This window comes from Macrosteles quadrilineatus, unplaced genomic scaffold (assembly GCF_028750875.1).
Source record: "Macrosteles quadrilineatus isolate MER2022 unplaced genomic scaffold, UCM_ALF_1.0 Scaffold_2__2_contigs__length_208266976, whole genome shotgun sequence".
Classification (NCBI taxonomy): Eukaryota; Metazoa; Arthropoda; class Insecta; order Hemiptera; family Cicadellidae; genus Macrosteles; species Macrosteles quadrilineatus.
The window spans coordinates 67,754,343-67,778,254 of NW_026542595.1; the positions used below are offsets into that span (position 1 = coordinate 67,754,343).

Genomic DNA, 23,912 nt, shown 5'->3' on the forward strand with positions numbered 1-23,912 from the left:
TTAGATTTAAGAGAAGCGCTATCTCGTTCCTTAGCCGCTTTATAAGAGATTGAAACTTGACACATCTGTCCTAACACACCGGGCTTTTTATAGATGGTCATGACTGAGCACACCGGGCTTTTTTCCCACAGGTTCTAGTCATCCCACTCCATTCTACACTCTCTTGTGTTTCTATACCTTAAAATACGTCTATATGTATGTTGTGGTGACGCATGATTAAGTCAAAAATAGTAATATAGATCAGTCCTATGGAAATAATTCAACCTAATTGTATGGTTTTATTTTTTTTTTATTTGTATATCTGTTTCGTGCTAAAACATCTTTTCGATATTAATTAACCTAATATTAAACTGTATCCTTCAAAGATTTATAAAGCGTAGCTCACTGATCGAACCCTATCACGCAATAACGGCTGGATATATTGAAGCCAAACTTACTGAGGGTCTCCGAAAGGCACTGCATTTTTTTGAAGAATCGAATTTTAAATTAATAACACATTTTCCATTTACAACAAACTTAAGATCATTTTTGCCGTTTTTATCTGGAATAGTTATAGGCTTACTATTACCACCTAATTAACAATAAAAATAAAAATTTAATTAATTAAAATTTTATTCAACATAACTAACACAACCAATCGTACTTCATTAACCAGACCCTTAAAATTGGGAAAAAGTACAGGGTGAACACAAAAGAAGTGAACAACTTTAATAAAAGATTACAGAAAAGTTATACCACCTAGGAGAATGTGAAATACACCATTAGAAAGCTAAGATCCTCAAGTTTTTTCCCATATATTACAAGTGCTCAGTATGGGATCCTCGGCTTATTTTACACACATCTATTCTAAAACTAAATTCTGTCCAAACTTTTTCAAGAATGGTCTCATTGACACTTTGTATTGCAGTAGTAATACGATTTCGGATCTCCATAAGGTTCAATGGCAAAGGAGGAACAAAAACTTTGCCTTTCACATTCCCCACAAAAAAGTCACATTTGGACACGGGTGGCAGACTGAGTTCTCTCTAATTCTAACACTCAAAAAGACTTTTCTGAGAGCGTTTGACCATTTTTAAACAAATCAATAAATAACATCTTTTGTCACATAGTTGTATTGTTGACAGCAATCAGCTATTTGAGACAAAACTTAAGGTGTTTTCCGACTCACTGGTACCAACCGCAGCGATGTCAGATTCGTAGTTTTCGATAAATTGATTTTCAAAGTTGTTAACTTCTTTTATGTTCACCCTGTATATTCCAGCTTTATAATAGACATATTAATATGATTTTAATAAAGTTAAACCACATGTTTTAAAGTAAACAATGCAGACATTACCTCGATTCCAATGCTATTTAAATGTGAATTATTTTATTCCGTAAAAACGTTTTGGTGCATAATTAAGAAAAGTGAATATTTTTCCCCAAAATTTCACGACGAGACCTTTAAAATGAGACCTCTCCCAGCTTTCTACGGCCTCCCGTTCACTACACGTTTACAATTTCATTGTAAAATTTTGGGCTTAAGGAATTATATATATAGATAGATGGATAAGATACAATATAATCGCTGTAGAAACTAAGGTCGGAAATTGGGTCTTTTATTTATAAAATTGGTATATTCTAAAAAAAAAAAAAAAAAAAAAACAGTAAATATATTAAATTGTTTGCGTAAATTTTGTTTCCCTTGTTTAAGTAACAGAGCTAACTACCAATCATAAATAGCTGAATTCCGCTTGGGTAGAAAACGCCACACTCTATTTAATAAAGATCATTCAGGTAGTATGCTTTAAACCGTCAGGGAAATGCAATCTAATACCATTCCACTCAAAAAAATTTCAGAAGAAAGTTACGAACATTGTTTGTAATTGTGTTCGATTACATCCATTGGCAGAAAATATTTATAATATTTAAAAATTGAAAAATAATCACTCTTTGCAAAATAATGACATACGTCTAGGTTAATTTATATTCATCCTAAAACTTCCTTCCCAAGGACTGTTTTTGGACCGATCCCTTGCAAAAACGTTAAAAATACCTTTGTGGTCGGAGTACAATAGAATCACATATAAAATGAGCAATAGTTAGTATTCTTAAAATCAGTAGTTGTGCTAGTCATTGTAGTATACTTAATCCTAAATTGACTTTCACTAATCATAACATTTATCCAAAGTGTTAGTTTAAAACTGAATCCGTAACTGTTGCTACGTCTTTATTGCGTTTCCGTCATTAATGACTCCTCCCAAACATATAAATATACTGAATGGGGATTTGGTCATTTACGCTAATCCGCATCGAATGTTGATTGATAGTATCGAAGGTAGCAAACAAAAATCGTCAAACATTTGATGTAATTAGCTACAAAAATTAACGGAGGGAATGGATAAGTATTCAGTTGATCTGACGAATGTTACCTTCATTACTGTGTACTCCTGGGATTGGTGTAGTACGCCACAGTAATCCCCTGGCCTGTAATCTGCTGCTCTGCTAGGTTTATGGCCTTTTGTAAGCTTTGGGTTTAATCAGCTAAGTAAGCTAAGCGAGTTCCTCAAGCATATCGACTGAGTGGCGATACACACGAGAAGATCATAGCAGTCGGCCGAACTGTTTCTGATTGCTTATCTTTTGCCAAGTAATTTGGTTTAACTATTCCTACACTCGTGTTATGGAAATATTATCTTAAATGAAATTAATAGCACGTGTTTTCAAAATAAAATAAACGACGAAATATTTTTATCTGTTTTTATAGTTAGTACTACAATTGACTATACAGTGTCAATAGTTCTATAACTATAACTACTTTTGTTGAACATCTTAAGCATTTACCTTACATTTTTATTGTTCAAAATGTATTTAACAGATTCTTTGGAATAATATCATTATTATTTAAAGTAACTTTCTATACAAAATACTTACATGGTAAATCGCTAGAGGGACATATTCTGAAACAATTTACGTAAGTTTGTATTTTCATAAAATTAATTTACAACTACCATAAGGTCGAAGATGTATTTAGTGCGTATCCTACGCGTTTTTGAGTCAGTATAACGGTTGATGTGACAATACATAGTTGTGTTACCTGTGCTTCACCACAGAGTACGAACCGTAATAATAAGCTTAATAATGAAATAGTCTCTTTAATAATCTAACAAACTACTATTGTCATGAACACGTCTGAAGAACAAAAGTTTTCTAGAATTAATTAGGTTATCATACAATACCATAACATCCATTTCCCCGTTCCTTTTGCACCGCAGGTAAGTAATGTAGCATAAAAAGCGTTTGAATAATGTAAATATATGAATCACTTCAGCGTTTCTACGAAAACCATATCGATATAATAGTTCTCACTAATTCAGTTTGCATGACAACTTTAAGGGGTTTCAGGTCTAGAAAGACATAAATCAGACATGGCTTTAATGTACAAAATATTCTATTTGACTTTATCAAATTATTATGTGGCTAAATAAAAAATCACTTAAAAACAAGATTTTAACACCAAAATGTCCTCACTGTTTCCATCTAAACCAATCCAAAAATTAAATTTAAAAAAAAGTAGAAAGTAAAGTTAAAAGTCTTACGACCAAGACAAAGACAGCATAGGTACTTAAGGCAATCAGATAGAGTGTTTGGTAATGCATATAGGCCATAGAGATATTTAATTTCTATGCCATTATTTAGAAATGTACTTAGCTAATATTTGGTTAGCATAAATTAGTTATTTCATGCAATTAGTTGTTTCATGCGTTGATTGTTATTTATCAGTCTGTTTGTTACATGATGTTGATCTCAAGCAATAGGATTATATAGCTCAGTGATGTTTCCAATCAAGATAGGACGCTCTCAGTGATTGGCACTCAACCTAAGGTACGTTTAGCGATCCAGCCAACAATCTACCGGCATGTTATTTCTATCGTTTCTTTCCGTAGCATTTGTCTTGAGTTAGCCATGGAACTATTAATAATTTTTTTTAAAATCCTAAATACTTGTATTTACGATATTTATATGACAAAATTTTATACTTAATTGTCCTATAAAAACATATCAAATAACATTAATTAAAGTGTTTCAAGAAGTGATTTAGACTTGTCCCTGTAGGCTCCTCGGCTTATTTTTTACTGTTCAACGAAAGCTAAACAAAGTTTACTTTCATTTTCCTAAAGTTTCACACGTAAAATATTTTAGTTTTCTGATTTTTGTATCAAACTAATCAAAATATTGTGTCTTTTATGTGGCAAAGTGCCACAATTGAAATTTTAATAGTTACCAAACATAAGCATAAACTTCCATGTGTCTGGCAACTCAGAAACTTGTTTTTTTTTTTTTATTTGTCTAAAGGTGTGCAATACTATGATACGACAAATTGTTTGTAACATTTGTCAAAAAAGTGTCTATGGCACGACAAATTGCTTGCGTTACTTGCAAGCAATATGCTGCTAATACCTTTGACCATTCTAATAGTTCATTTTATTATACAGTACCAACATTTTATTCAAATGATAATTACATTAAAATGAACACTAGTTAATTCAAGTATCACTTAGGCCGGCGCCACACTATCCCGATTAGTAGGATGCGTTTTTACCGCATTGACATTGCCATTGCCACACTTGTCCCGTTCTAACGCAATATACTTCGAGTGAAGAGCGTGAGCATCACATGCAATGCACTGTTGATAGCGACAACATTACGATGTTGTCCAAAGTGAAATTTGTCTGTGCTCTTGTAGCAAGTGGTTCGTTGGGAAAACCTTTACGTAGGCGTTATTGGGTTCATTGCGAAAATGATAGAGATGAACAGTTGAGTTTTTATCAAAGTACAAGGCAATATCCTTTCAAGTTTTTTAATTATTATAGAATGTCCATCGCATCTTTTGATGCGCTGTTGCAGGTTTTTAGGCCACATTTAACGAAGATGACTACACAATTTAGGAATTCGACTAGTGCTGAAAAAAGATTAACGATAACACCAAGGTAAGGACAATAGTTTTATTCATTTAAGATTTTGTAAAATTTTTATTTATTTTAGACTGCTCATTTAAATCTTTTTCGGTTAAAGTACGTTAAGGTCAAAAGAACCGGGAAGAAAAAAGCTTGTATAACAGTTGAGCACACACAGTGATGAGTGAGTCAGTGAGGGCTTTGCATATTATAGGTATAGATAACATTATTAAATAGTATTTAATTTTGATATAGGGGTATACTATACTGAGCAACAATTTTATCGTTTTTCACTAATTTTGTGTTAACATTTTTATGTATCTATCCATTGGGATGTCTTTTCAAGTTTTCAGATTGAATTCTACCGTGGGAGATCTACAGTTGCACATAATATAGTGAGAGAAAACTACAGTTGCACATATAGTGAGAGAAACATGTGAACTAATTTGGATACATTCGAAGTCAGAAGAAATGCCTACAATGGATATGTGGCGGAACATCGCCGATGACTATTACAAGAAAATTAATTTCCCAAACTGTATCGGTGCGTTGGATGGGAAGCATATACGATGGATGCATAAACCCAAAATAAGGAGGATCTAATTTATTCAATTACAAAAATGTTTTTCGATTGTTCTGATGGCACTTGTTGATGCTAATTTGAGGTGCATTGTCATTGATGTCGGGGCATACGGAAAATAAGGTGATTCTCCAGTATTTAAGGAAAGTCCTTTAGGAAGGAAACTGCATTCGGGCAGTTGAACTTACCGCCACCAGCTTGCTTGCCAGGTACCGATAACAATCCACAACCATTCGTTATTGTAGAAGACGATGCTTTTACACTTTCAAGTAAGCTATTCACACCGTTACCAGAATGTTACCAGAAAGGTTTACAATTATCTTCATTGCAGATTCAGGCGAACTGTTGAGTGTCCATTCGGGGTACTAGTAAACAAATGGTGGGTTTTCAAAAACCCATACTCGCCAGACTTTATTGATGTCATTGACCATCATGCTGCATTCTGCACAACTTTGCACGTAAAAGAGACGGTTTTGAATTTGAAGATACAGAAACCCATCCCTTTGAGGTTGTCCCTAACTTTGGAACAGGCCGCTGCGGAAATGAAAGTGACGTTAGAAATTATTTCGCTGACTATTTTATGGAGAAAATTGCAGTTCCATTCCAAAATAGGTTTTTACATACAAACCCCCAAATTTGTAAAACTTACAAGTTTAATTTGCTTTAATAAAAACATTTACTTAATTTATTGTTGGTTATTTTATTGTTAGCCAAGCACAAGGCTATTAAAAAGAAAAAGAGCCAAGCAAGCCTAGTTTTCCTTAGTTAGCAACTAAATGAATAAAGTTTTTGAACGGAAACAGAGGAAAAAAAGTCTGAAGTGGGAGGTATGTAGCTATATTTTTTAGTGTGATATAAGTAGTAGGGAACTGGGCGTTTAAAAACAGCACGTGCAAATAAAGTATTTTAGTATGTTACGATGGCAGTATTAGGCCCTGTACACATGAGGGCGGCAGCCGCCGCCGTTGCTATTGCGCGGTTGGGGTTACTTGAGTTGGAATGAGCGTACACATGAGGGCGGTAGCCGCCGCGGATGAATTGCAGTTGGTACTAGGATCACACAGTCACACGCAACTGCGCGCTCGCGCTGTGGCATCGCATGTGTGTTGGTGTAGTAGTAGTGTGAGCTAGTTTATCTAGTGCTTGTAGTTGTAGTGTACAATGGCCATGCAAGCTGCTGTTCTACCAGAAAACTTCGACACCGAATTGTTCATCGAAGAAGTGAAAAAAGAAGATGCGTTTGGGACATGCAAAGTGATGATTATAAAAATCGCGTTTTAAAAGTAGTTAATGTAGTGCTCGTAGTGTAAGTTTGCAATGGCTATGCGTGCTGCTGTGGAACCAGAAAACTTTCACTCTGAACTGTTCATTGAAGAAGTACAAGAAGAAGACGCATTTGGCATTTGGGACATAAACTAAAAATTATTGTGTGGCAAGAGTTAGTTCAGTTTTTTGCTGAAAAGTATTGTCAAGCGTGAAAAAAATTGGGTAAATACAGTACTGGCTGTCGATTGACGGTCAATTTACCCTGCAAACGCAGCGGCAGCCGCTGCCATGTGTACGGTGTACGGTCCTAGGCAGCCACCGCGGTGGCTGCCACCCTCATGTGTCAAGGAGTTGAGATGTGTAGGTGAGTGTAGAGGCGCGTGGCGCGGCGGTCCGGAACGGCAGGTGTGGGTTGGGCGAGGTGTAATCAGAAGGTAGTATGTTATTATTGTAATAGCTAAGGATGGGATGTTGTAATGGGTGTGTGTTTATAGAGTAGAAGCGGCGTTGATGGTTATGCAACCCAAGTGTGGGAAAGGGGTTTCGTTACGAACGGCACGTGTAATGATATAACTGAGGTGTGTTTGTACAGTGAGCCTGTGAATGATGATATAATATTACGTAGCTGATGTTTCTGTTGACTTATAAATTTCTGTAAATAAATAAATAAATTTATGTATACATTTTTTTTATAGGTAAGTTGTTTTATTTAGAGACCGGGGACCCGGTAAGTAAAAAACGAAAAAAAAATTATTTAAAAAAATTGTTTTTTATAGACAAATTTGTTCTGAACAATTTGATATAAAACACACAACACTTTGGGCACTAATTCGTAATTAAAATATATATTTGTATATGATTGCACACATGGATTTGGCACCCCCAGCACCATGCTAAGCAGTGTAAGATAGTTTTTTGTTATAGGCTTAGTTATAGTACGCATTTCATAGTTTTTGGTTTTGTAGGGTTGGCTAACCTGTCATCTAATGTACTGTCCAGTGTTCAGCTGTTCTCTATTTATTTATATTTTTTTACATTAACATTCTTCAAGTTTGACGTTTGTGAAGTTTGCTAAACTTGCGTTGTGATTTTGGTAAATCGTTATTTCTTGTGCAGTGTTTGTTTGTTTTATATTGAATTGACTATGCCTAGAAGGCCCAGAAAACCGGCAAAAGTGTTCAAGAAGCGAAGAAATGTAGGAAAGCCTTTACCTAGAGTTAATAGTGCCAACCAAGTTTCAGACTCCAGCCCTAGTCCTAGCTCTACTCCTATAAGGAAACCTAGATCATTCGAAGGTGTAGATAGTGCTTCGAAAGGAAACTGGCGAACTTAGACTTGAAGTATGATGCATACAATAAGGAGGAAAATGTAAATATTGAAAATTTTATTGTATTGTAAATTTGGAGTTGCTGTCAAATGCTCTGTCTCAGTTTGTAAGTTGTTCTGCGTGTGGTTCTGCTAGCATTATCATAACAAACCCTTCTAACATAGACCTAGTCAGTAAATTGATATTGTCATGTACTAGCTGTATGGCAGCTCATAGCTTCATGTCCTCAGCCAAGGTAAATGTACCAGCAACAAATCAGTTTGAAACAAATGCTAGACTAGTTTACGGTTTACGATCCATCGGTAAGGGCCAAACAGCAGATAAAACCTTGTGCTGAATCATGAACGTACCGCATCCACCAAGTAAGTTTCTAGCCTATGTGAGCACAATTGGAAGCTGTATTGAGGATGTTGCCTTTGAAAGCATGAGAAATGCTGTAGAACAGGCAGTAGAAGTTAACGAAGGAGAACGTGATATACCTGTAGCCTTAGATGGAACGTGGCAGAAGCGCGGTTTTACCTCCCTGAATGGCGTAGTAACTGCGACAAGTTTTGATACTGGCCTAGTTGTAGATGTCGTCATACTCTCTAAGCACTGTGCATGCCCTTACAAGAGTTCTGGTGAACATTTGACTTCATGTATAAGTAACTATAGAGGTTCAAGTGGTGGCAGGGAGGTAAATGGGGTGAAAGAAATCTTCTGTCGGTCCTTGCCGACATACAATGTGCACTACACCCGATACCTTGGTGATGGTGACTCTAAGGGGTTTGCAGCCATTGAGGAAATGTCACCATATGGTAATGACTGTAAAATAAAAAAATGGAGTGTATATGCCACATTCAAAAGAGGACGGGCACTAGGCTACGCAAGCTAAAGACTGATAACAAGGGATTAGTTCTATCAGATGGCCTAAAGTTAGGAAAAAACCGGCTACTATGGTCAGGTCAAAAGGTGGTAGCTGAAAAGGGGAGGCGTGCTGTAGGGTCGATATCGAGTGGTGGGCGAGGAGTAAACACCACCGTCGTGTGCTGCTCAAGTGCAGTAGGTATGTACGTTCCACCCCTAACCATTTTTAAAAGAATGAGGATGGTAAATGAATTGAAGGTTGGCGCTCCGCCGGAAAGTTTAGTGGGCGTATCGGAGAGAGGATAGTTACTTCAGAGCTTTTTATAAAGTTAGTTCAACTGTTTGTTGATATTGTAAAGCCAAACTAAGAGAAAATGGTTCTGTTACTCCTTGACGGCCATTCGACTCACTCGAAGAACATTGAGCCATTGGATATTGAGGCATTGGATATTGCTCGAGATGCTGGTGTAATTATGCTGAAAATACCAGCACACACTACACATCGACTGCAGCCATTAGACAAGGGAATTTTTTAAGCCTTTCAAAGAATACTTTACCTAAGCTGTATAAAAATGGCTGAGAAATAATCCTGGATTAAGAGTCACTCAATTCCAGATTTCTCATTTATTGAACGAAGCATATTGCAAGGCTGCAACAATTGAGAATTCTTTTAATGGATTCAAGTGTAGTGGTGTGTGGCCCGTTGTCTCTTCAGTCTTTAGTGATTAAGACTTTTGCCGGCAGACACATTGGTCAAGAAGAGAAAGGCTTGGATGGAAATAAACCTCACGATGTTGAAGTAACCTCACCTAACAGTTCAACTAACTTAACAACAAACCTAGATTTTTCGATTGAAATGATTACTCCAATTACAAAACCAACAAAAAAAGAAAACTTTCTAAACTGAAGCCTACAAATACGCAAAAGTCTGCTATACTAACCAGAAGCCCCAACAAAAAACCAACTGGAACTGTCTCGAGAACTTAAACTGGCAAAGGAAAAATCATGTACATGAAAACATTAAATAAAAAATTTCATGTTATCTTGTTTAAACTGGTTTTATTGTAAAGGATTTTTACAATTTTGTAGAATTTGAAATAGGAGCAGTAGAATGAGTTATTTAAAAAAAAGTCTATCTTTGATCTGAAACAAGTCTTGCATTTACATGGTGTTTGTAAATTGTTTGGAGCAAGAGACAGTGTGTAAGAAGGGGTGCAATTTAATAGAACTGTCTTTGAAAATACGTACTGTAAAAGAAAAGGCTCTGTTTCAGCCTTTATGGTTTGCTGGTCTTTCCTTTTCTTCTCAAAAACTTTAAATATATAACTTCTAATTTTTTTCACGCTAACATTGCTAAGTAATGGTATTGTTGTTTTGGCTGCAAAACACTAACTATTCCTTCTGAATTAATTTTAGCATTCTTGTGGGCGGGCTTGCTATCTTACTTGTTGTGTCACAGCCTGTCAAGCAATGAAGAACTGGTAAGACCTCAATGAATGTAAAAAAGATAGGTTGGGAAGAATATTTTTCCCAGACATAAAAGTGTAGTGGCAATACGGTGATGATCGATGCTACTTACAAAACATGTAAATATCCAGTTCCGTTTTATTTTTTGGTAGTGGAATGTAATGTGAAATATCAGATTGTTTCTGTTCTAATCCCCCCGTATAAGTTGAGAAAAAGTATTATCGACCAGGAAGAGAGTGAGATTTTTGAGCAAACATTTAGACACTGCCAAATACAATGTATTCTTTAAACCTAGCACTTATTCAGCCAGGGAAGCTGAAGTGACTCAGGATTGCACCACTAATTTACTGATTGTAGTTCAAACTAAAAAGATTAAAGCACTTTATAGAAAGTGTAGTGGCAATACGGTGATGATCGATGCTACTTACAAAACATGTAAATATCCAGTTCCACTTTATTTTTTGGTAGTGGAATGTAATGTGAAATATCAGATTGTTTCTGTTCTAATCCCCCAGTATGAATCAGCCAGTGCCATTGCAGAAGCATTGACTATAGTAAGAAATACTTTTTTTCAATACTTTTCCATACAACGTAGGTATTTTAATCAAGTATAAATGGAGATGAGTGTAGGATTCTTGGCGCGATCGTGTAGTCCTTTTAGTGACTAAGGCCGACATATACCTTAGACACGGCTGTAAATTAATATACCATACAGGTAATGACAACTAAGGGATCTAGAGTTTATAGTGGAATCCGAACCACATTTTGGCTTTGGTATTTACGAATTGGTCTATGGTCTATTGGTCTATCTATTGGAACTATCAGGATAGTCGTAGTACTCACTAGTGCGGACGTTAATCCACACCAGGGGGTATCACATACACAGTGCATGCCTATAAATATCCAGAAACTGGAGCCCAGACGTGAAACCCAGTTTTGCCAGGGTGGACTTTGACTATGAGGAAATAACTGCCCTTCAAAGTGTGTTTCCTAACATTAAAGTATGCATGTGCAGCTTCGTCGTAAACAGGCTTCGAACAGATGGTTTTCAAGATCAAATAATTCCGATACTCCAAAAACCGAAGCTTTGATCACCTTCAGAAAAATTGCAAATGCGCTAACGATTCAAGCAATCAATGAAGCAATCAATGCACTGAAGTCTTAGCTTCCATATGAAACCACTACTCTGAAGGACTATTTCGAAAATATTTGGCTTAAACAAGTAGAAAAATGGGCACTAGCTTACAAGCCTAATGACATGTATGTGAACTTTAACAATGGCGTTGAACGAAATAACGAACTACTTAACAGGGCTCAGGTCATGTACACTTTCTGAGGAGATAAGTGTTGTATTGAAGGAGTTTTTACCGTAAAGGTATTTGGCTTATGTGCAAGAAAACGTAAAGCTGTCATCTTTAGCTAAAATGCATGACAAATTAATTCCTTCTTACCTCCATGGTAGGCCCAAGTGGTTTATTGATCACGTTATCATGAAAATAGATCTCTCTAGTCAATGTGATGCTAACATTTCAGTGATTTCTAAAAATAAGTTTTAAGTCTTTTCTACTTCAAGAAATGACCTTTACGAAGTTAAATTATATAATACCACGAAGAGTAGCAGCTGCACTTGTGCCAGTTTTAAGAGAGACTAATATGGAAGCATGTAATAATGGTTGGAAACAAAATTCCAGAATTGAGCTTAGATTATATCATAGACTCTATTGTCTATGATAATATCCAAACCTGGTTCATTAGAAACCCATTGTTTTGTATTGACGAAATTACTTCTTAAGTCACAACATCGGGTAGTCCATTGGTTGGAGGAGAAGAATATGAAAACCTTGCTGCAGTGCTTCCTTTGTACAAGACAAAAACCTGCAATATAAGGAAATAACACTAGGAGGAAACAGAAGGTGTCACATAATAAATAACTTTGGCTCAGCAAATCGAACACTTCAGTCACTTCTGTGGTATGTGAACGAAGAGTCAATACTTTCCGTTAACAAGAAGATGAGAGATCTCACAAGAGAAACTAAAGGAGAAGTGTCTGTAATGTATTTCTTATAATACTAATCTTATAAGTATAACAATGATATAACTATGTTCGATACTCTATGTATATGATCATTCCAAAGTAAAATGAAATACAATTCCTTCTTGAAGCAGCAGCCATGTCGACTAGTTCTGGTCTACTAGAACTGAATGTTAATTAATGTTAACTATGTTGTACCATGACTAACATGTCTTGGTTTGTTTTATTGGAGCCGTTTAATGAAGGACAAACTTATTGGGAAAGCTATATAGAGCGGATGGACCAATTTTCCGAAATCAACAATGTTTCCGAAGAAAAGAAGATTCATATGACATTTTAAGGGACATTTGTCAACTTAATAAGCCTGCTAGCAAAACCTATAAAGAACTCTTAGTGTTAATGAAAAATAATTTGCAACCCAAACCTTCTGTTTTGTGGGAGAGTATAAGATTCTTTAAGTTACTCAAGCGCAAGGTCAAAGTGTATCAGACTTTGTTTTAAGCCTTAAGCGAGCTAGGCATGAGTGTGAGTTAGGGAATAGGGACATTTCCCTTCGGGATCAGTTTGTTGCCGGTTTGACCAGTGACTCTCTAAAGAAGCGTTTGTTACTGATGCCAAGCTAGCTTTTAAATCAGCGGTGGAAATTTCAACGGTAGTTCATATATCTTCCCAGCAAGTGTGAATTACAGTAAGGCACAGACCAAAAAGAAGTTCAATATACATTATTCAGTCAAAACTAAGCCTATTCTTTTTTAAACATTTTTCAGCGGTTACGATAATATAGTAAAGTTAACTGTTAATTATGTTAATTTCACGTTGACTTTGATAGTCACACTTCGTAGCAAGTAAATTATTTGAATGAATTTTGACTTCGGATGAAAACCCCGGTTTAGATTATGACAGACTTACAGACTTAGATTATGAGGAAATATTGTTATTCCAAAGTGATGAAAGTGACTTAGAACAATTAGATTTGACCCATGATGTTAACTTAGGAATTTTATTACGAAGCCCAGCAAAAGCTGAAACTGTGAGTAGGCCTAAGCCTAGTCTTCATAAGCCTAGTTTTTCTTTCATTCAACCAGTATTAATTTATTTGTTGATGCCTCCACATGATAATGTTGAAGAATTTTTCAGACGTTCAATCCTTATTCCCTATTTAGCCTCTCTGATATCCTCTATTACAGCTCGATTCTCACCATTGCAAGAAAAATAATTTTCGCTCATGCAACTCCACCCAATCAACATGAAGAAGCTGTCCAAAAATTCGTTCGTTCAAGTTGCAGAAGACATATTACAACATTTATTGGGGTTTACTATCAACTTCATGGCTGAGGTTACCACTTGGTACGACTTTTGGAAAAACGAGGAACACTCAGAATCAGATAAAAGTCTTCAGAAACTGGTGTACGAAGATTTAATATGAAGAGATCTACCATTCTACCCAAGCGTACAACGCGTTGTAGCTGAGGCCATCAAGATCGGCTTGACACTTCTAGCAACAACTTGTTCTATTGAGCGCACATTTAGCACTTTGCGGCGAGAGAAATCTTGGAACCGGTCTTCTATGAGTCATGCGAGGCTATCAGGACTTTGTATGTTAAATTTTCACAGGAAAAGGGTTAACAATACGTGTGATTTTATTGATTTGATTATAAATAAATTTGGCCAGCAACCGAGAAAGTTGATGTTTTGTTTTCTGATTAGAATTGTTAAAGTATGAAATCGATACATCTAAAGAACGATACATCAAACTTACTGTATTTGATTTGGAAATTAATTAAAAATATTGTTGTTGCAATTGCCATTATTCAATGCACTTTAATATATTTATGATTAATAAAAATGTAATTGCATAACATTCGGTATATCAAATTATACCCTACTTTTTTAGCCAGGGGGTTCAAGTGCAACCCCTTGCAACCCCCTGTGGGCGCCCATGGTACAAAGAGTTCCAACTACAATTTGGCAATCATGTCGTGAGATGTTTTTGATACACTAAACTTGCTTTCTGGACCCAATTTCGGCAAAGACGAACTAAAAAGACTAGAAATCCTGTACTTAAAAATGATTGAGAAAAAGGAAAAATCATGCGAAGAAAGTACGAATTAAGTAAGAATTAATCTAATTTTTACACCTGCGTCCGTGATTGATATTAGATGTCTGCGTTGTACATCTGACTGCTTTTGATTGAGTTATGGAGAAGCAAAGCCCAACTGTACTACTGGAATAAAGCAATATTGCTCGTCGTAGAAGAATTAAATCTGCAAGAATGTGGTTATTTCATGGACGTCAATGAAAAATTACGCCCTACCTTAATGTCACGTCCCCCCTTATCGAAGTCACTAGTTAAACTGTGCACTTAATTGTATTCTTTTCCAGCAGTTTGACATTATTATCGAACATATTTTATACAAGATTAGTATGTTGTTAAACCTAGTGATTGTTGTAGTAGAAGTCATTATAGTTTCATATATGAACAGTTATAATTATTAGTAACGGAAGAGTTATTATGTTTTGCGGGGTGGCTGCACTGTGCACTGAGCCCTGAAGTGGGATGATTCGTCACGGCTCCTTCTTCTATGTCCAACAGCGATCGTAAGTGGTTCTTTATAATTACTGTCCACTTTTCTAGCGTAACGTTAGGTTACGACATTTTGGCGCAGTCGGTAATAAACCTTTTTATCATAGTTAGGGTAGTACGCGATAACAGTTGTTGTTTTAGTGCGTATTATAGTTGAGATGATTAAAAATGGCGAGTATTAGTGTTGGCAGGATTTCTGAATTTAATCCAAGTGAGGAGGACATTGTGCCCTATTTGTTGCGCCTGAAACATTTTTTCAAAGCGAACAATGTCAAGAAGGAAAACGAGGTGTCGGTTTTAATTACAGTTATTGGTCCCAGGGTTTTATCGGTCCTATCCGATTTATTATCACCAGTAGAGGTAGATTCTAAGACCTATGATGAACTTGCAGCGTTGTTGAAATTACATTATGCGCCCAAGAAGTTGGTTGTGGCGGAGCGATATGTATTCTACTCTCGTGTGCAAAAGCCGGGCGAAAGCATAGCGGAGTTTGTGGTTTCAATAAAACATTTGGCTAGTTCGTGCAAATTTGGTACCTTTTTGAAAGACGCTTTGAGGGACAAAGTGATTTCCGGCATTTCTAATGAAACTATCCGGCAGAAATTGTTGTCGGAGGAATTGGACTTTGACGAAGCTTATGCGTCAGCGCTCAGGCTGGAACAGGCCGAATCGCAGTCAAGCCTATTTGTGCAACCTCGTGGGGACATTGCGAAAATCAATGTGAAAAGTCAAAATAGGCCTAAAACTTTCATGCATAGGAGTAGTGAAAATCAAAATTCTAGAAACTCTTGTTGGAGGTGTGGTTCTGCTGGTCATTGGCCTAGTGCGTGTGCGTTCGCCAGTTACAAGTGTCACGGTTGTCAGAGAGTAGGTCATCTCAAGAAAGTGTGTAAAGCCAAGAAATCTTCTAGTTTCCATGGTAAAAAGTCGACACCTAGGATGGGGGTCCATCAAGTGGAGGAAGAGGTAGGCCTAGGCCTAGAAGTTCCAATGGCAGAGATAGGTTTGTACAACCTTAAATCAGGATCAGACAACGGCTATAAGGTAGGCCTAGTGGCTAATGATGTATATTTAGAAATGATTCTAGATACAGGCAGTGCCTTGACTATATGTCCTTCTGAGATATTTTATGAAAAATTTTCTAACCTCAAACTTAGGCCAGCAAATGTGAAACTTACTACTTATTCAGGTCATGATGTACCTGTTCTGGGACAAGTGAATGTCAATGTTAAATATAATAATCAGCAGGCGAGTTTGCCTTTGACAGTAGTTAGTTTAGAAAGTAAGAGTCAGCCGATTCTGTTGGGGCGAAACTGGTTAGGCCAGTTGAGGTTAGATTGGCAAAATGTGTTTTCATGTAAAGCCACTGTGGATCACAGTTCTGATTTGGACATTGCTAAGTTGAAGAGTAAATTTAAGTCAGTTTTTCAGCCTGGAACGGGCGAAATTAAGGGTGTTAAGGCTCATATTGTCTTAAAGGAGGGGACAGTCCCTAAGTTTTGTAAGGCGAGACCAGTGCCTTTTGCGTTAAGGGAGAAAGTTGAGAGTGAGTTGGACCGCATGGTTCAAGAGGATGTTGCGTACAGAGTTACTAATTCACAGTGGAGCACTCCACTTGTGGTTGTCCCTAAGCCTAATGGTGTTAGGCTTTGTGCCGATTATAAGATTACTCTTAATCAGTGTATTGAAATGGAACATTATCCGCTTCCTCAGGCTCAAGATATTTTTGCAACTCTTGGCGGTTGCTCAGTTTTTAGCTGCCTTGATCTTTCAAATGCGTATCAGCAATTGGCGGTAGCGGATGAATCGCAACATCTGTTGACCCTAGCTACCCATAAGGGTCTGTATCGTTTAAAAAGGCTACCATATGGTTTGTCTTCAGCTCCTGCAATTTTTCAGTCAGCCATCGACCAAATTTTAACAGGTCTTCCAGGAACGGTGGCGTACTTAGATGACGTCTTAGTGGCGGCTCGCTCTAAGGAAGAGGGGCTTGCCCGTCTGGCGCAGGTGCTGCAACGCCTTGATGAGTTTGGTGTTCGAGTAAACCAACAAAAGTGTAAGTTTTTGCAATCTTCAATCGAGTATTTAGGACATGTGATTACTCGAGATGGTCTCCGTCCACAAGAAAGTTTGTTAACTGCGCTGCGTAAAGCGCCTGAGCCTAGTACTAAGGAAGAGTTACGAGCCTATATTGGTCTAATAAATTATTATCATGCATTTATACCTAACCTGTCTGCTAGAATAAGCTGTTTTTATGACTTATTACATAAGGATCATCCATGGGTGTGGTCGGAGGTGTGTTCTAAGACTTTTCAGGAGAGTAAATCATGGGTGTTGGACTCAAGTTTGTTAGTTCACTATGATGTTAAAAAGCCCATAGTTCTGACGTGTGATGCGAGTCCCAGAGGGGTGGCTGCTGTTCTATCTCATCTTATCGATGGTCAGGAAAGGCCAATTGCCTTCGCATCGAAAACGCTAAGTTCCAGTGAACGGAATTATTCTCAGTTACATCGGGAGGCTCTGGCTTTGATCTTTGGAGTCAAAAAGTTTCATAAGTATATATATGGAAGACACTGTATTCTACAGACTGATCATCAGCCGTTGACGGCTATTTTTGGCTCTAAAAAGGGCGTTCCTAGTATGGCGGCAGCTAGGCTGCAGAGATGGGCCTTGATTCTATCAGCATATGATTTGGAGGTTAGGTACCGGAAGGGAGTGGATGTCCCTCACGCTGATGCGTTGTCTAGGTTACCCTTAGCAGAAGCGGAACCTATAGAGCTGGATGCTAATTTTGTTTCACATGTAGATGTGTGTACAGAAGTGATGAACAATTTCTGTGTTGTCAAGGACATTGCACCTATTACTGCCTTGCATATAGGTAAAATGACGGATAAGGATCCGATTCTTTCGAAGGTCCGAGATTTTGTGATGTACGGCTGGACGAGCTCGGTTGAGCCAGAACTAGCTATTTTTCTAAGGAAGAAGGACGAGTTGTCCGTGGAACAAGGTTGTTTGCTGTGGGGTTCTCGTGTAGTGATTCCAAAGAAACTGTATTCATCTGTGCTTCAAATGTTGCATGATCAACACCCGGGAGTTACACGCATGAAGATGCTGGCGAGAAGTTATGTCTGGTGGCCAGGCATGGAGAAGTCGATTGAAGACGTGGTGGCCTCTTGTTCTGCGTGTCAGTTAACTAGGAATTCGGTACCTAAAGTACCGTTGCAGCAATGGCCTACAACATCAACTCGATGGCAGAGGATACACATTGACTTTGCGGAGGATCCAGAGTCGAGACAGCAACTTTTAGTTTTGATTGACACATACTCTAAATGGTTAGAGGTATTTATCATGAGTTCCATGAATTCTTCCAAGGTTATCGAGAAACTCCGTACCTTGTTTTCATCGTATGGATTGCCTGTTGAACTGGTGTCGGACAACGGAAGATCTTTTACTAGTCAAGAGTTCAAAACCTTTTTGCATAACAACAATGTGAAGTTCACATTAACTCCCCCGTATCATGCGGCTTCAAATGGATCTGCGGAGAGAAGTGTTCAGGAGGTCAAGAAAAACCTTTTGCGTCAAGTGATTGAGGAACATCAGCGTTCTCAGCGTACCACTCTTCAAATGAAATTAGATAATTTCTTGTTTGCGTACCGCAACACTCCAAATACAGTTACTGGCTTAACCCCTGCAGAAATGTTCCTGTCTTGGAAGCCTCGTACTCAGTTGGTTATGTTAAAACCCAATCTCCAGTCATCCATTGATCAAAAACACAGGGAACAAAAAGATGCAGCTGATAGGCTTAGGGGAAGAAGTAGATTTTTCTCAGAAGGTCAGGCAGTCTATGTCAAAACTGTCCGAAATGAAAAGATATCTTGGGTTCCTGGCAAAATAATTCTACAGAGAAGTCCGGTCACCTATCTGGTGAGTGTTATTGGTGGAAAACCCCGATTTTGTCATGCGGATCACTTGAGAGCTCGGTATGCAGAAGAGGAGGAGATTTTTGTATCACCCAAGGACCCCGTTGTATCACCCCAAGTACCCAAGAATTCACCCCCGCCGGAGGATCGACCAACCAGTCCCATGATGATGTCACCTGTACCTAGGCCTACGACCAGTCCCAGGGAGAGCCTAGGGCAAGCCCAGCCTCAGCCAACTCCTGCGTCGCCGCTAGCACAGTGCAGCCCACCACCCTCGCTGAGGAAGTCTGCACGGACTGTGCGAAAGCCTCACAGGCTGGACTTGTAAAATTATTACTGAATAATGGGAAGAAGAAATTTTGGTTGCATTTTATTGAAAGTGAATTTATTTTATTTTGAAAGTTGAGTTAATTTTGAATTTATGATATTGACTTTTTTTTTATGGGGAAGACGAGTGTAGTAGAAGTCATTATAGTTTCATATATGAACAGTTATAATTATTAGTAACGGAAGAGTTATTATGTTTTGCGGGGTGGCTGCACTGTGCACTGAGCCCTGAAGTGGGATGATTCGTCACGGCTCCTTCTTCTATGTCCAACAGCGATCGTAAGTGGTTCTTTATAATTACTGTCCACTTTTCTAGCGTAACGTTAGGTTACGACAATTGTTATAAAGTTTAGAAAATTATTATATACTAGGTGAAACCCGTCGAAATCGACGGTTACTTTCAAGGCTTACGCTAATTACCTAATCTAACTGCGCTAAATTGAGTGAAATTATACATATTTTGAGCATTTAGCACTGTTTAAAGATTAATAAGTGTAAAAACAATAATGATATTAATTGCGTTAGTTACCAAATATGGTTCATCATTCAATGAATAAAATATTTTCCATACTGTACGTCATAAGGATCTGCATTATCAAGAAATGTGTAATTAGAACTATACTGTGGACCCTAAAAGCCAAGGTGTCAAAGTGACATTTTGGTCCAAATTGAGTTAAGTGCAATAATGGGTTCTAAAAAATCATATGTTTTGAGTGCAGAAGAGATCCAAGTTCAAATCTCGACAGGTGCTGCTACCTAGCGGAGTTTCCCTTAACCACCTAGACAAAGTAGTTCATCTGTTTCAGCACTAGGGGTCCAAGTAGGCACTTGGATCCCTCTTCCACCAAAAATTCTATTCAAATGCTTTACAGCTCCGTGTGGTTGTGTGCTATTGTCCTGAGTTTTGAAAGAAAACTAATATGTTTTACTGAGTAAAAAATTACTATTGTGATTCAAGAAGGTAATTACAGTGCTCAGAAGTCATTGATAGTATCTGGTGTGGTAATAGTTATTTGTTGATTAAGTTCTAAATCAGTAAAAGTTGAAACCTATTGACCTTGACCTCAAACCTTAGGTAAGTAACATAGGCCTAGTATACTAGTATATCATACTTATTTTAATACAAAGTATTAGACTCACTATAGAATCTGAGAAAATACCATTTTGAGTAAATAACACAGGTAAGATGATAAATTAAATTAATGTTTGCAAAGATTAACGGGTTCATACTGTTACCATGTTTTGGGTCGATAACAAATTTTGACATGATTTGAGTTATATTGTAGCTTTTTATGGCTACTTAAACTAATTAGTTATTAATAATGATTATTTTTTACAGGTAATAAACTGGAAAATCTATTGGTGTTCCATAAACAACGCAAGGTTTTGAATACTTATGGCAAATAATGAGAGGGATTACGGCTCGACATCAGAATCAGGTAGGCCTATTGTCAAAATGTTTAACATTAGTTCTTTATCTTTGATTTCTATTGTAAAATGCTATTTCCTTTAACTATACAATTGTATTTATACATTGAACTTGGTGGTAAATTTATGTTTTTATTACCTCAACAATTTCCTGATATTAATTGGGTGTTTACTATTGCCACATAAAAAATTATCATTATATTATGTAACGGAATCTGATTATTTGTTTGACCAGATAACCCTCTCTTTGGAGATGACACTGATGCTGATTCAAACTACTCTCCTGATGAAAACTATGAAAGCAGTACTTCTTCATCAGGTATTTTCATGATCTCCATTTTAATTTAAGACAGGCTTAAAACCAGTTTATTATGAGTTATTATTTTGCAAATAAAACTGGTTTATTTAAAGATTATTTTAGAATAAGAAACTCTTGTATTATAAACCTCCTTGGTTGTATAGCTATTTCTCAATCTTCTATACTGCTACTGCTTTTTATAATCGTCCAGTAATTTGTGTGTGTCTGTGTGTGTGGTTTTTTAATTAAGGAATTTCAAATACAGCTTTTGACATTAGCCATTTGTTTTAGATTATGATGAAGATTTGGAAGGACCCGTCCACGATTTACCTGAAAACGCAATTCCACCTCCAAAACAGCTCGGAAAGAAACGTGTAAGGAGGACAGACCTGTGGAAGCGTGAAAAGACCAAAAGATTAAGAAACTCAGGCAAGGGTTATCGAGACAGGAAAATGAAAGACCACCCACCTAAGGAGCTTCGTGAGTATAATCACAACTGTCGTTTCAACTGTAACATCAATATTCCGCAAGTGCAGAGGCAAGTTATATTTAACTCATTTTGGAACCTTGCTGATTGGGAACTGCAAACAGCATACATAAATAGGGCTTTAGAGCTGATGCCTGTTAAAAGGAGAAAACCTAATGCTGTTAATAGGAAAGATGTTTCTGTTGCCTACAACCTTGCTGGATATAGAGTTTGTAGGGAATTCTTTTTGAAAACACTTGACGTTTCCAATAAAAGAGTGAGAAATGTTACATTAAAAAAACAACAGACCCCATCAGGCGTGGCAATGAGAGATAAAAGGGGTAAGAAAGAACCCAAAAACAAAATACCTGAAGAGACAATAGCTATCGTTGAGGAACACATCAGAAGTTTCCCCAAATATACGAGTCACTACAGTAGAGGAAAAACCCATAACAAAAGGTTTCTAGATCCAACCTAAAACTTGACAATGATGTATAATTTCTATAAAGAGATGTGTCAAGATAAAGGAATCATGCCGGTAAAAGATAGTTTTTACCGCAAAATATTTAATACGAGGTTCAATCTAAGTTTTCACAGACCTCAGACAGATACCTGTGTTACATGCGACAGGCTTGATATAAAAATCATGCATGGAACAGAAGAAGAGAAAAACTTGGCAAAGACACAAAAAGAAGTTCATTTGCGGAAGGCTGACACTATGAAAGAATTAAAAAATAAAAGCAGCCAGAATAAGTCAAAGGATACTGTGTCTATATGCTTTGATCTTCAAAAGATGATGCCCACACCTAACGTCAGGAATTCGAAAGCGTACTACATGAGGCAACTCTGGACCTACAACCTTAACATCCACAATCTTCAGGACGGAACAGCAAACATGTACATGTGGCATGAGGGTCAGGCGAACAGAGGTTGCCAGGAAATTACTTCGTGTCTTCTTAAATACATCCAGACTCTACCAAACGGTGTTAATCACATAGAAGCATTCTCAGACAATTGTGGGGGGCAGAATAAAAGCCACCTTACGACAAAATTTTGGTTGTACATTATAAGAAACACCAACATCGAATCAGTCACCCAGCACTATTTCGTACCTGGACACTCATACAACGAGTGTGACCAGGACTTTGGTCTCATTGAAATAAAGAAGAAACATGTTCAAAGAGACTTTTATGTTCCAGAAGATTGGATACAATTGGTTGCCTCAACAAATAAAAAGTTTATTGTGACGCAGATGAGAGATGAGGACTTCATTCACATCGAACATCTCAACAAAATTTTCTCAACATAATTTACGAACCCTGGAAACTTCCCAGCACGCCGACTTGAGCGATCCGCTGGCGAGAGTTGGCGACGTCTTTCCCGCTATAACTACGGAATAGCGTATATACTGTATTCCGAGCGGGGAAAACGGCACATTACAAAAGTGTGGATAACCGAAAAAAGGAACCGATAGGGAACCTGTGAATTGGATTTAAAACATTTTACAGATAATGGATCAGACTACTTAAACGAGTACCTTCCATAGTGTTTTTCAAGCATTCGTCGTGTAAAGAAGAATCTTTCAGGACTTGAAACGGTTCGCCCCAACCAAACCAAGGAAAAATTCTAAAATAAAAAAGGACTGCACTTGCAACCACTTTTTAAAGTACAACAAAGCCCTCTCTATCCAAACCGAAGGCTGTTTACACAAGCTTAAAAAGATAGTGTAACACAATGGTATAACTCCCATTGCCTCATCGTAACTATTGTGATTTCGCCTTAAAATGCCATTATTCCCACGCTTGCACAAGGGGGTTTGAGAAGGTAACGGTAGAAACTATATGTCTCAGATCAATGATAATTTATTATACTTTCCGTATGTGTACAGGTGTAATAGGACATGTGGCCAGCGTGTGTATTATAAGTGCGCCGATGACATGTGTGCTGCTGCTGCCCATGTACCATCTGATGAAGGAGCCCCAAACGATCACTATAGAACATAATCACCCTCCAGACGAAATAAATGTCGATGTATATAGATTCAAAGCCTTGATGAAGAACCTCCTAGAAGTTCAGCCATATTTTGCTGTCCCTTTTCCGTTACATACCTCCTACCCGTCAACGATACTTCAGGAACTTACCAGTTCAAGTCACAACAAGAAAAATAAATTCAGGGGCAATGGTTAAAAGGATTTGAGGACATCATTTTTAATTTAAGGGAAAATAACCGTGTTGGAACGAATTCAAACACCGAAAAAGAAGAGAACATTATATTGAAAACATAATAGGCCTAGCACTTAATTTTTTTTTAGTTTTAAGGGATTGTCCGTTTTAACCAACCTTTTCAGTTATCCCTAGGTCCAGTCGGTTGAGAGGGAGTCTACCGGTAGACCTACTGTATTACTTAACCAAGATTTTTTTTTATTTTCAAAAT

The 23,912-nt window shown here is 37.3% G+C and overlaps 1 protein-coding gene across 1 annotated transcript; it reads left to right on the forward strand.

The window, feature by feature from the left end:
- The first annotated feature begins 15,207 nt into the window (after positions 1-15,207).
- On the forward strand, positions 15,208-19,287 carry LOC128984368 (uncharacterized protein K02A2.6-like). Its single transcript, XM_054403684.1, has one exon. The coding sequence runs from the start codon at positions 15,208-15,210 to the stop codon at positions 19,285-19,287; it is 4,080 nt and encodes a 1,359-aa protein (XP_054259659.1).
- The last annotated feature ends 4,625 nt before the right edge of the window (positions 19,288-23,912 follow it).